Genomic DNA, 14,536 nt, shown 5'->3' with positions numbered 1-14,536 from the left:
CTTACCCTTCAGAAGCCATGTCCAGATCTCTGCTCCTCATCGTTCACTCCTGTCTCCATTGCGTAACCATCTCCACCTGTACCTTATTGCCCTAGTTTACTCACCACAGTATATATAGCCCTTTGTTCTATTACCTCCTTGTGAAGTATTGTCTGCCTGTTAGCTGTACTACCAAGCCTTAGTTTTTTTGTCCTGCCTGCTCATGTTTTGACCCTTGCTTATCTCTTGTTACCTGCCTTTCAGATTTTCCTAGTCTAGCCTGTACACCTGATTGATTGACCTCCTGCTCGTGACCTCTACAACAATTATTGTCTCATCCACTGGTTTTGTCTGCACTTGAATCCTTATCCGTGCTGTACCCCCGGTACACTACTGTAACACATACTGAGGATTAATTGTCTTTCACAATGTTTTTTAATGTTTAAATGTATGATAAGAGTACAGTTAATGGAGCAAACAGCTGCATTCTCAGTGCAGAGAGCAGAGCAGCTCTGAGGAGCCCAGGATACAGGTTCTCTATGCAAGTCCCCACTTTGTAGGGTAAACGTCGTAGGTCCCCACTTGACTTTTTCTTTTTTAAATATATGTTTTAAATATTATCAATACTGAGCTCAAAACATATTTTTTGATGTATCTTTTGTTTTATAAAAGTGTTGGGAAAGTGAGGTCCCCACTTGGAAAAATGATAGTCCCCAATTAGTAATATAGACGTGTGTGAGTGTATACAGTAATACAATAAAAAAACACTGGATGAGCATGGCCAACCCTGCTAAATGGCACTGAGCAGAGAAGGTGAAGAGCTGATTGAAATATTTAATCTCCAGTTATTGTGGGCAGTTTGCTGTAAGGGAGATGTACAAGGCCCAGCTTCAACTGGCGGCATGGGCTAACTACTGGATGCTGCAGGAGAAGGTGGGACAAATCACTTTGGCTTGGAGTAGTGAGAATCTGAGGTACTGGCAGCTGCATTCCAGTGTCACTTCAGCGTGGGCGAGTGCACATATAAAATGAGGGAGAGACTGGATGATATGAGAAGGGGGAGCCAGGGAGAGATTTGGGCTCATGGCAACTGATATTCTGTATCAAGGGTAAAAAGAAATTACTTGTAAGTAGGATCACAAACATTAAAGCATTGTGTCTGGCTGGCAGCCATAAAGGAAAGCTGCATTTTGAGCCTCGATTTGCTGTCGCATTTGGGGGGCTGTATTAGGCTAATGTTAGTGTACTCCGTCATCATCTTCCTCCCCCTCCCTGTACCCCCAACTACAAGGGCCTCCAACACACTAAGAAGCTGCTACTCCCACTTCCACAGTGACACTTTTGCTCTGATAGGACCAGGAGGGGAGTCTGGGCCTCAACCCCAACCCCTTAAGGGGAGAGTAAGGGATGTAATTATCATTGTCAATGTCTTCTCCCTTTCCCTCCTCCACACCCAGGGGCCCCACCCCATGGCCTCACCAGGGCAAACAGTATTGCCTTAGCGCAGCAATAGCAGCTGCAGCAGCCAGTTGCCTCATTCCCAGGGCCCTCATGAATAGATGACAGCCCAGCAACAGCTAGATAGATGTATTTTCTACAGTTGCTATTTCGGCACTCAAGCGTTTAAGCTAATATTTCTTCTTAATGAATTGAGGCAGAATTTTTCTGCGGGACATAATTTTCACCACCCTAAAACTGTTATCTTCTAATGTGTTTGTGACATAGTAATGCCCTTGTAGCTTATCAGAAGTTTATAATTTGTAGTTATTCAAGATTGGGAAGGTTTTTGTGTGTTTTGTTTTTCATTTTGCTTCCTTGTATAAAGCTGTACAAAAACACTGCTTATTTGCAGAGGATTAACATCAGGATTAATTTTATTATCGTTGTTTGATGTATTGTCTAATTTGGTAGGTGTAAAATGAAACAAGCAAACAAAACATTGTTTAGCATTAGTGGCTAATATCTGGAAAATTGTCTGTGTATTCCTCTAAATCTATATGCCCAAACCAAGAGCCAGATTACATCAAAACCTCTAGTTCATAGTAATTACATTTAACTGTATTTAAACCTTAATTATACAATGGGTTTGTCAGTGATTATGCTGCTTAATTCAGATTTGTTTTGGGACTTTTTCTGTTCTCACGCACAATGCCCGACCTTGTCCTTATCTTTTACCAGACTTCATGCAAATCAAAAAATTGCTTTTGACGTATCATAAGATTAACTAAGTAAAGCTCCTCCAAGATTTCCAGCTGATATATATATATATACTGGCTCTCTCTGTAGCTGTAACAGAACCTCAGAATGCAGTGCTTACTGGAGCTCAGTCTTCTCTTCGGGCTTCTCTCTCCAGGTAAGCACTGGTGGTTCCAGAACACTGGCAACGGGGTGGCCATGTGGGGGCACAGGCTCAATTTAGGGGGGTTGCCGTTTTCTCCGCTGTGCTAGCGGGTGGTGGGTGGAGGGGGAGGGGGTGCTGACAGTGCTTTCTTTAAGACTCTGCATTTAGGCGGGCCACAAAGGAGGCCAAGGTTCTTGTCACAGGGGCACTGGCTTTCCTGGCCCCCCCTCAGAAACGCCAGTGCAGATAAGCAGCTGACACATCAACAGACAGGAAAAGCTTTCACAGAAATTAAAATATGAAAAGCAAGTAAACCATAAACTACAGAATAATGGGCTTTTACATAGCGATTTCTTAACCAAATCAATCCATATCAATACACTGACCACTTTATTTTATTGGCAGAGAACCAGTTTGTATGACTTAAGTTTAAACATCAACGAGGGTTTGATTTACGGTTCTTATATAGGTCCCAGTTTTCATTTGGTCTAGGCTTTGTGATGGACTGTTGTTAAATCACTCTTATTACAAACTGGGTACATGCTGTGTCCAATTTAACCTAGTGATTAAGGGAGAGGGAGAGCTGATCAAGGTATAAAAACACCTGTCGATAATGAGGCAGGAGAAGGGACAGCAGAGTAACATACAAACAGCAAATTGAGATGATGTGTGTTTGTGTGTGGGGGGAATATTCAAGTTTGGTATGTGGTGCTGGGTATAAGCATAGCCTAGCCAAGATAAATTAATACATATCAAATGTCAAAAATTCCTGATCAATTGTTTTTGTGGTTCCAGAGATTTCTTGTGATGTCTTTCCAGAGACAAGTTTCTGATGTGGTGCCCAAATCCTAACCACCTTGCTTTACCTCTAAAAGCCATTAGAGAGACAAACAAAAGATTGAATAAGAGGCAAATATTTGCTTTGTTGAACGTAAAGGGTGTACCATGATAATAGTGATTGTTTGGGCTCAGATGGCACAACTCTGGCCATTCCCTCCTGCTTTTAACCTGGCAGGAGCCCAGGATGTTTTACACATAAAAGAGATACCAACCTCATGCAGGGTAGGGACAGACATGAATGCGCTAAAATAAGGACACTCTTTCTAACTGCGTTTTGCGTTAGCAGTTTGGGCCCTGATGTGTTACGACTGCATGGACCACGAGGATATATCATCATGCCAATCTTTGAAATGCACATCTTCCAACATGCAGTGTTTCTCTGGAGGAACATTTATTACCTCAGGTAAGGGCAATAACAGGAACTTGCCATGGTGTATTGCAAAGCCACCAGACAAGACCACTCATTGTCCAAAACAGATGGCAGTGGAAACCAGAGACCTTTTTGAGACCTTTCAACACAACAGTATATTATATATGGTTATATTCAAAGTATTCATATTATTTCCTTGGAACCATTTTATTTGGTAAATCATTGAGTTTAATAAACATTGCCCATACATATCAACAGAGAGGCAAATTTTTTCTGGGATGTTTTCTCACTGTATAACACACCCTGAAAAGTTACCATTGTTATGTCGGTGTAGTTTGGTGAACAATATTTAAAGTTTAAATTATGCTGTTTGATTTAGTATTCTACATTGTGACTGGGTGCACAGTCAGTACAATGCCTAATGTAATATGAAAATATCGGATCCCACCCACAGCTGTCCATACCAGACTAGGATTGAATGCAGATAATTGGTCCCAACTAAATCTCTCCCCAGCAGGCAAGCCAAATATTTGTTATACACTAATTGTATGCAATGTGTTACTGGTTGTTTTCAGAAGAAGGTAAGAACACTTCAGAGTATCACCTGTGTGTGCCTCAGAGGGACTGCACTGGGCCAGTATCTGTTAACTTTGGAGCAAAGCGAATCAGTGTCAATTCCAGTTGCTGCTCCACAGACATGTGCAACAACGCAACTCTGTCAGGTAATACCACCAAAACACACACAAAAATGAATGAAAAACCCTCTACCAAAAACCTATACAAAATGACTCTTTAAGTTCCACTTAAACAAGCAACTGTAAAAAAGTGCAGCAATTTCAGATTTTTTTTATGTGGAAGCTTTATGCTTTATATCCAGACAGAAAACTGTAAGCATCTCAATACAGGGGGAAGGTATAGGGAGGGGAGAGGACTGCCAACCAACTTAAACTGACTTCTGTAAGGGAGGCAAATGCTGAAACAAGAACAATAACAATATATATGTAATATACAGTGATCCTTATATATTTCCTATGGCAAAATGGGTCATTTTTTTGTTTATTTAAAATATATGGGATATACTTTAATAATTTAAATAATTCAGGATCACACATTTCTACCATGTACTGAAAATATGTAGCTTCTCTCTGTATGGGAAATCCATATATTTTCAGTTAACCAAATACATCAATCCAAAGAAAAAACAAAAGCACTTCTTTATAAAGTGAAGTTTAAATTAAACCCCCTTCTTTCACCTCACTTCTCTGGAACGAGGCGGTTTAACCACATTATGTGCTTAAGAGGATGTAGTTTGGTTTCAACGTTTCTTTGACATTTCCATGACCCCTGAGCATGGCACCATTCCTGTTGTCAATGTTCAGTCTGCTAGTCTGTCTTGTACAGAACCATATTGTAGGGTGTGCATGGGGGGGTTACATACTTCATTGAGAAAGAAAAAAAAAAAAACTGCCCTAATATGCTTCTTAACATTACTTTGGTGCAGCAATAGATTTGTCCCCATGTGGGGGAAGCATAAGAAGGTTAAACATACCATGATATATAAAATAATACAAGTACATGTGTTAAGAAAGGTATAGACATAGAGTTAATTCAACATATTGATCCCTTCAAAGTGTAGATTCATGCAATATGTCCATGTCTACCTTCATTGTCTACCTCTGCTGTCTGGTTCCAATAGCGGAGCCTGGGACCATGAACCCCAATGGACTGGAGTGCTTTGGATGCCTGGGGTCCAGTCACTGTGCCAGTGAGACAGTGAAGTGCCTTGGCAGTGAAGACCGTTGTTTTAAATTGACATGTGAGTGTTTCCAACTGACTATTCACTGCTTGGTCATTCATACTGCACCCCAAGGAAATTTAGCAAGGCAGTATTGTTTGTTTGTCTGTCTTGAAATAAAGCCAACGTTAATGCTTCTGAGTTGATTTATAAACACATGGGGAATAAGGAAGGTTTCAAATGAAAGAAAACTATTCAGAATATGATGCTATTTCTTAATTTTCTTCATCTCTGATCAGCCCCTAAATGTCATATAGCCATACCTTGCAGGAGCTCAGAAAGTAAACATGGATTAAGCTGACAGAACATCTGTGCTCATGAGTGTGAAGTGGTTTTATTAAATCCCAGGATACACCAATTAAGAAGTAACAAGTTTATTACAGAAAACATAAACACAGGTTAACCCGGAGCCCTCACATGTGAGAGTGAGTGAGGAAAATAACTAAGGATGTGAGTTTGCAGAAGCCTTTTTGTATCTTCAGATAGACAATAGGTTACAGTCTTATCTATCAGAAGTGATTACTCAGTGATCTCATTAAACTACAGTTGTACAAAATAGATTTACCACATACATAATAATTAACACAGACCTAAGTGTGTTACTGTTGTTGAAGAGTTTAATGAGTTGATTGGTGATGGTCAACATTATTCAGGCAGCATGTCACATGTGGCCTACAGTTACAGTGTTTTCAGCAAGCATTTGCCCCCTGTGAAATGTACCTGCCTCCCTGTTAAGGTACAACGCTTCAGTTGAAGAAACCCTTCGGGTCCCAGTGAATCAGACACCCCAGTTGGCGCTTCCAGTAACAGTGTAGACTCTCAGCAGGAGACAGGCCCGGGAAGTAAAGTCACTGACACAATGTCTGTTCGTTTATCTTCGTTTATTGAACATTTCACACAGCCTTTTATACATCTACAAGCAATATTTCAAAGGAGGTTCGGGGCAGTCCCGAACCTGCATGATATTTTCTTGGCATATGTCCCGGGGCAGTTCCGAGACACGGGAAGCAATAATTGATAAGGTATTCTTTCTAATTGGGGAAACAATATTTCATCCAGACATGGAAGCACTGGTACCAAGGACACAGCACACACTATACTGATAAGAACGTGATATATATATTTTCAGTTTGTTACCTAAGGAATGTCCACGTCAGTAGAAATTATCTCTATCTGTCACACAGATAAGTCTGAGCAGAGAAATCATAATAAGAACAAGGAAACCCTTATAAGAGCAAGTTTTAACTAGTATCTTACTGGAAAGCAATTTTACCCCAACACTCCCTCGTGCCCCTCCACCCAGCATCGAACATCCGGCACTGCCACTGCCCCTGGGGTTGCCTCTACACACTATAACATCTTCTTTTACTTCCTTTTCAGCTGCCGGCCAAAACATGACTGAGATCTACAGGGGCTGCATGTCGAGCAGGGCTTGCGAGGCCAGCGGTTTTCTCATATTTGGCTTGGAGCTCAACAGTTCCCTCTCCTGCTGCATGGGGAAGCTCTGCAACAGTGCCAGGCATCCTGGGGAGAGTGGGCTGTGGGGGTTCCCGCTGCTCCTTGTGCTCTCCCTCCTGCTCTACTGCTGAGCACAGAGGCACACTGGGGACAGGGTGCTGGAGAGCATCTGACAAGACCACTGCAGTGGTGTGCCACACAACCCATGTTGGAGAGCCTCAGTGTTGTCAGTGTGTCTCTCCGATGATTAGGCCAAAGCACATATAGGAAGAGCCAGATTAAACGGCCCCTTGTGCCGATCTGAAATTGCCAACAACACGTGCAATGCCCCTCCTCTCCAGGACAGGGGTGTCAATTTATTAATGTGTAACTTTGATCTTTGAACTTTCCAGTTTTTATCTAAATTTAGATATGTTTTGGTTTATTAGAAGGGGCGCTCTTAGTGAATAATGCATTTTTATAATAAATAATTGTCTGATTTTCTTTTGGTATTTCCATCTGTGAAAGACATGACAGATTATATTGTGCTTGTTATAAATACAATGTGAGTTCCATTATTAGTCTTTTTCTTCTGTCTGTACACACGATAACTTCTATAACATGCAAACAGGCATTTTTTTCAATTTGTTTGTAATTGTTGAAAAATAAATAACTATATCATCCTCAGAGAGGAGCCTTTGAACTGGGAGGAGTAGAAAAGAAAAAGAAAGGCAAACAGACACCAAAAGATTCCTCAGGTACACCAAGGCTCAACATAGGCTCAAGTGATCTGTGAACTCCCTGAAAAATGACAGGGAGATTAAAGTGGATGAGGCACAGCTGTGGTGAGAGCGCTTGGCAGTTGCGTCTAACTAGCTAGTGCAGAGCACCTAAATAAGACGTACAGTGCATCCGGAAAGTATTCACAGCGCTTCACTTTTTCCACATTTTGTTATGTTACAGCCTTATTCCAAAATGGATTAAATTAATTATTTTATTAAAAATTATACAAACAATACCCCATAATGACAACATGAAAGAAGTTTTTTTGAAATCTTAGCAAATGTATTAAAAATAAAAAACAAAAAAAGCACATGTACATAAGTATTCACAGCCTTTGCCATGACACTCAAAATTGAGCTCAGGTGCATCCTGTTTCCACTGATCATCCTTGAGATGTTTCTACAACTTGGATTGGAGTCCATCTGTGGTATATTCAGTTGATTGGACATGATTTGGAAAAGCACACACCTGTCTATATAAGGTCCCACAGTTAACAGTGCATGTCAGAGCACAAACCAAGCCATGAAGTCCAAGGAATTGTCTGTAGACCTCCGAGACAGGATTTTATCGAGGCACAGATCTGGGGAAGGGTACAGAAAAATGTCTGCAGCATTGAAGGTCCCACTGAGCACAGTGGCCTCCATCATCTGTAAATGGAAGAAGTTTGGAACCACCAGGACTCTTCCTAGAGCTGTCCGCCTGGCCAAACTGAGCAATTGGGGGAGAAGGGCCTTAGTCAGGGAGGTGACCAAGAACCCGATGGTCACTCTGACAGGGCTCGAGCGTGTCTCTGTGGAGAAAGGAGAACCTTCCAGAAGAAAAACCATCTCTGCAGCACTCCACCAATCAGGCCTGTATGGTAGAGCGCTCTGGACCTCAGACTGGGGCGAAGGTTCATCTTCCAACAGGACAACGACCATAAGCACACAGCCAAGATAACAAAGGAGTGGCTACAAGACAACTCAGTGAATGTAATTGTGCGAAAGGTGCTTCAATAAAGCATTGAGCAAAGGCTGTGAATACTTATGTACATGTGCTTTTTTTGGTTTTTATTTATAATAAATTTACAAACAAGATTTCAAACAAACTTCTTTCACGTTGTCATTATGGGTTATTGTTTGTAGAATTTTGAGGAAAATAATGAATTTAATCAATTTTGGAATAAGGCTATAACATAACAAAATATGGAAAAAGTGAAGCGCTGTGAATACTTTCCAGATGCACTGTGTATATATATATATATATATATATATATATATATATATATACACTCACCTAAAGGATTATTAGGAACACCATACTAATACTGTGTTTGACCCCCTTTCGCCTTCAGAACTGCCTTAATTCTACGTGGCATTGATTCAACAAGGTGCTGAAAGCATTCTTTAGAAATGTTGGCCCATATTGATAGGATAGCATCTTGCAGTTGATGGAGATTTGTGGGATGCACATCCAGGGCACGAAGCTCCCGTTCCACCACATCCCAAAGATGCTCTATTGGGTTGAGATCTGGTGACTGTGGGGGCCAGTTTAGTACAGTGAACTCATTGTCATGTTCAAGAAACCAATTTGAAATGATTCGACCTTTGTGACATGGTGCATTATCCAGCTGGAAGTAGCCATCAGAGGATGGGTACATGGTGGTCATAAAGGGATGGACATGGTCAGAAACAATGCTCAGGTAGGCCGTGGCATTTAAACGATGCCCAATTGGCACTAAGGGGCCTAAAGTGTGCCAAGAAAACATCCCCCACACCATTACACCACCACCACCAGCCTGCACAGTGGTAACAAGGCATGATGGATCCATGTTCTCATTCTGTTTACGCCAAATTCTGACTCTACCATCTGAATGTCTCAACAGAAATCGAGACTCATCAGACCAGGCAACATTTTTCCAGTCTTCAACTGTCCAATTTTGGTGAGCTTGTGCAAATTGTAGCCTCTTTTTCCTATTTGTAGTGGAGATGAGTGGTACCAGGAGGGGTCTTCTGCTGTTGTAGCACAACCGCCTCAAGGTTGTACGTGTTGTGGCTTCACAAATGCTTTGCTGCATACCTCGGTTGTAACGAGTGGTTATTTCAGTCAAAGTTGCTCTTCTATCAGCTTGAATCAGTCGGCCCATTCTCCTCTGACCTCTAGAATCAACAAGGCATTTTCGCCCACAGGACTGACGCATGCTGGATGTTTTTCCCTTTTCACACCATTCTTTGTAAACCCTAGAAATGATTGTGCGTGAAAATCCCAGTAACTGAGCAGATTGTGAAATACTCAGACCGGCCCGTCTGGCACCAACAACCATGCCACGCTCAAAATTGCTTAAATCACCTTTCTTTCCCATTCAGACATTCAGTTTGGAGTTCAGGAGATTGTCTTGACCAGGACCACACCCCTAAATGCATTGAAGCAACTGCCATGTGATTGGTTGGTTAGATAATTGCATTAATGAGAAATTGAATAGGTGTTCCTAATAATCCTTTAGGTGAGTGTATATATATGTTATATGGCTCTATAATAAGTTAATGCACTCATGGTTACAAATGCTAATGTGATGAACGTATGATGGGGCAAATTGCCACAGGGACAAATTTGCCATGTTCCCATATAGATATTTAAACATACAAAGTACTGTGAAATTAAACTGTTCTAATTAAGTGTTTTAATGTTTCCACTCTATGTGTTTGTCCCTTTGTGTTTCTATAATTACTTCCTTGATGTCAATCATTATACATTTACTGTAGTAAAGCAATGCAATTGAATTGTCCATGCAATGGGCTTATGTTAAACAACATAAACAACAAAAAGGGAGCCCTATACATGAAATAATATAATTGCTGTTAAAGGGTGTGTCTTTCGTGGATGACTTTCATTTGTTTTCTGTGTTCTTTAGCAGCATCTGGACTGCAGTGTTATTCCTGCTCGGAAAATCTACTGCAATAAATTATTAAAATGTGATGTCTCAGCAAATCGATGTATAAAAACCTCATGTGAGTAACTGCTCTAAACCCCATGAATGCACAGCTGGAGAATGAAACTATGTACATAAATTGGGACCATGTAAATTCGTCCCCGACAATTTGTCCTGTGACAATTCATCCCCGTCAATTCGCCCCCGGTGTCAATTCATCTGCACGACAAGTAACAAGTAACTTATCTGTTAATCTTTTGTATCCATAATATGTACTGTACATAATGCAACAGTGCAATACAGTGTTTCAAAACAAAATGGTAAAATTGGGGGGGGGAACAACAACTGTACCAACTTTGCACACTTATATTTAGCTACATTTGATCATTCTTCTTAACAAAACTGTTGAAGCTTTGGCAAGTTCCTGGGGGAGTGATGATAGACAGCAATCTTCAAGTCAAAGTTTCAATGGGATTTAGGTCAAGGCTCTGACTGGGCCACTCAAGGACATTTACATTTTTGTTCCTTAGCTGTGTGCTTCAGATCATTCTAATGCTGAAAGGTGAATGCTGACATGTCAGCAATCTTGCAGAGGGCAGCAGGTTTTTCCCAAGAACCTTTCAATACTTTGCTCCATTATTTTTACAGCTATTTCTAAGCTGTTCTTATCTTTAATATTTGTTCTACAAATGTCATGGAATACTTTTTCACTTGGAAGTTGTGGGGTAGGATGTGTAGATAAATAAATAAATAAATAAATAATGTATGCATGTTAAGGCAACAAAAGGTGAAAAAAGAGGGTCTACATGTATTTGTGTAAATTTATATATATATATATATATAGACGGGTGACAAATTAAAGGAAGGTGTTGGGCCACCACAAGCTGCCAGAAGAGGCTTCAATGCACTTTGGCATAGATTCGACGAGTCTCTGGAACTCTACTGGAGGGATGGAACACCATTTTTCCAAAAGATATTTCCTCATTTGGTGTTTTGATGATGGTGGTGGTCCAACATGTCGGTTCAAAATCTCCCATAGGTCTTCAACTGGGTTGAGATCTGGTGACTGCAAAGGCCATAGCATATGATTCACATCATTTTCATACTCATCAAACCATTCAGTGAGCCCTTGTGCCCTGTGGGCGGGGGCATTGTCATCCTGGAAGAGACCACTCCCATCAGGATAGAAATGTTTCACCATAAGATAAAGGTGATCACTCAGAATAACTTTGTCATGATTTGCAGTGACCCTTCCCTCTAAGGGGACAAGTGAACCCAAACCTTGCCAGGAAAATGCCCCCCACAGCATCACAGAGCCTCTGGACCCCCTCACTGTAGGGGTCAAGCAGTCAGGCCTGTACCGTTCTCTTGGGGTCGACATACAGTGAGGGAAAAATGTATTTGATCCCCTGTTGATTTTGTATATTTGCCCACTGACAAAGAAATGATCAGTCTATAATTTTAATGGTAGGTGTATTTTAACAGTGAGAGACAGAATAACATCATAAGAATCCAGAAAAACGCATTTCAAAAAGTTATAAATTGATTTGCATGTTAATGAGGGAAATAAGTATTTGATCCCCTATCAATCAGCAAGATTTCTGGCTCCCAGGTGTCTTTTATACAGGTAACGAGCTGAGATTAGGAGCACTCTCTTAAAGGGAGTGCTCCTAATCTCAGCTCGTAACCTGTATAAAAGACACCTGTCCACAGAAGCAATCAATCAATCAGATTCCAAACTCTCCACCATGGCCAAGACCAAAGAGCTGTCCAAGGATGTCAGGGACAAGATTGTAGACCTACACAAGGCTGGAATGGGCTACAAGACCATCGCCAAGCAGCTTGGTGAGAAGGTGACAACAGTTGGTGCGATTATTCACAAATTGAAGAAACACAAAATAACTGTCAGTCTCCCTCGGTCTGGGGCTCCATGCAAGATCTCACCTCGTGGAGTTTCAATGATCATGAGAACGGTGAGGAATCAGCCCAGAACTACACGGGAGGATCTTGTTAATGATCTCAAGGCAGCTGGGACCATAGTCACCAAGAAAACAATTGGTAACACACTACGCCGTGAAGGACTGGAATCCTGCAGCGCCCGCAAGGTCCCCCTGCTCAAGAAAGCACATGTACAGGCCTGTCTGAAGTTTGCCAATGAACATCTGAATGATTCAGAGGAGATCTGGGTGAAAGTGGTCTCAGATGAGACCAAAATCCAGCTCTTTGGCATCAACTCAACTCGCCATGTTTGGAGGAGGAGGAATGACCCCAAGAACACCATCCCCACCGTCAAACATGGAGGTGGAAACATTATGGTTTGGGGATGGTTTTCTGCTAAGGGGACAGGACAACTGCACCGCATCAAAGGGACGATGGACGGGGCCATGTACCGTCAAATCTTGTGTGAGAACCTCCTTCCCTCAGACAGGGCATTGAAAATGGGTCATGGATGGGTATTCCAGCATGACAATGACCCAAAACACACAGCCAAGGCAACAAAGAAGTGGCTCAAGAAGAAGCACATTAAGGTCCTGGAGTGACCTAGCCAGTCTCCAGACCTTAATCCCATAGAAAATCTGTGGAGGGAGCTGAAGGTTCGAGTTGCCAAACGTCAGCCTCGAAACCTTATTGACTTGGAGAGGATCTGTAAAGAGGAGTGGGACAAAATCCCTCCTGAGATGTGTGGAAACCTGGTGGCCAACTACAAGAAACGTCTGACCTCTGTGATTGCCAACAAGGGTTTTGGCACCAAGTACTAAGTCGAAGGGGTCAAATACTTATTTCAGTCATTAACATGCAAATCAATGTATAACTTTTTTGAAATGCATTGTTCTGGATTTTTTTGTTGTTATTCTGTCTCTCACTGTTAAAATACACCTACCATTAAAATTATAGACTGATCATTTCTGTGTCAGTGGACAAACGTACAAAATCAGCAGGGGATCAAATACTTTTTTCCCTCACTGTATATACAGACACATGGGTGGAAGTTTGAGGAATAACTTTAGTGTATATTAATAGATGTTTTTAAGTTACAGTAAGTGATGACTGTAAAGAACAGTTTAATTTTTATTCTCGAAAGTCTCATAAACAATTAACCAATCTGTCCTCATAGAACAAACAGAAAGCTTGAGAGATAAACTGTGGAAATGCGTTACCGTATATAAAATCCTCATATAAACTGCATGTGATTTTGAGTCAGAACTACAGAACAAAGTACAGTAAATCTTATTGCTTTATTGTGAAAGCCAAAATATATATTTCTATTATTATGAACTATTATTTAAATTGACACCATTAGCATACTAGTAAATTAACCATTTTAATTGTAAACTGTTATACTGTTAAGGAGAGCATTGAGAATACTTTGTTCAGTTTTTCCTTTTAAAGGATTTCTCATTAATGATGCTTTATTTAAAAAGTGTATTTTTGTGCTTATGTTTTATATTATATATGTAATATTGTGAATAATAAAGAATCGTTAACAATCCCCCCTCAGAAGTGCCAGAACCTCATACAAGACAGCAGAAGCCATCTTTTCACTGTAATCCATGGTAGAGGAGGATTTACACAGCACTAATTACAACAGTGTGAATAAATGTGACCCCCCTGAATTCTGGAATTTAATGTATTATTCATGACAATTATGACTTTGTTCTGTGCAATGCTAATGCAATGACAGTGTAACACATTTAAATCATTATTATTATTATTTTTATTTTTTTTCTTGGCAGACACCCTTATCCAGAGAGACTTACAACATTATTTTATATCATCTTTATTGGCCCTATTTATTCAGGGGTATGAATAAATCTGAAGGGCACGATAAACAGAAAACAAAGTAATTAATCACCAAAAATAGTACTTTATATACGTAATGTACAGCTAATCAATTAACTTCTCATTTACTTAATGATTGTATGAGAGATTAGATTTTTTTATTGCTAACAAGCATCGGTCAATACTGAAGACACTTTTTCAAAACTCTTCATACAGTCTGCATTACCAACATGCATCTTGGCCAAACAGTTAATCTCACCTCCAAAACTCACTCAAACCACCAAAACACTTGAAACATGTCTC

The 14,536-nt window shown here is 40.6% G+C and overlaps 1 protein-coding gene across 2 annotated transcripts; it reads left to right on the top strand.

Annotated features, from left to right (window-relative positions):
* Window positions 1–2,271: 2,271 nt before the first annotated feature.
* LOC136764131 (phospholipase A2 inhibitor and Ly6/PLAUR domain-containing protein-like) lies at window positions 2,272–7,337 on the top strand. Of its 2 annotated transcripts, none has more exons than XM_066717949.1 (5): window positions 2,272–2,332; window positions 3,447–3,563; window positions 4,106–4,252; window positions 5,227–5,346; window positions 6,706–7,337. In XM_066717949.1, the coding sequence occupies exons 1-5, from the start codon at window positions 2,284–2,286 to the stop codon at window positions 6,912–6,914; spliced, it is 642 nt and encodes a 213-aa protein (XP_066574046.1). In that variant the 5' UTR covers window positions 2,272–2,283; the 3' UTR covers window positions 6,915–7,337. The 2 variants fall into 2 exon arrangements, with proteins under 2 accessions (XP_066574046.1, XP_066574045.1); XM_066717948.1 differs by having other exon boundaries at window positions 2,283–2,332; window positions 3,444–3,563.
* Window positions 7,338–14,536: the final 7,199 nt, after the last annotated feature.

Source organism: Amia ocellicauda, chromosome 12 (genome assembly GCF_036373705.1).
Source record: "Amia ocellicauda isolate fAmiCal2 chromosome 12, fAmiCal2.hap1, whole genome shotgun sequence".
Taxonomy (NCBI): domain Eukaryota; kingdom Metazoa; phylum Chordata; class Actinopteri; order Amiiformes; family Amiidae; genus Amia; species Amia ocellicauda.
Note: the sequence above shows the minus strand (reverse complement) of the source record. Positions and strands in the feature narration are given on the sequence as shown.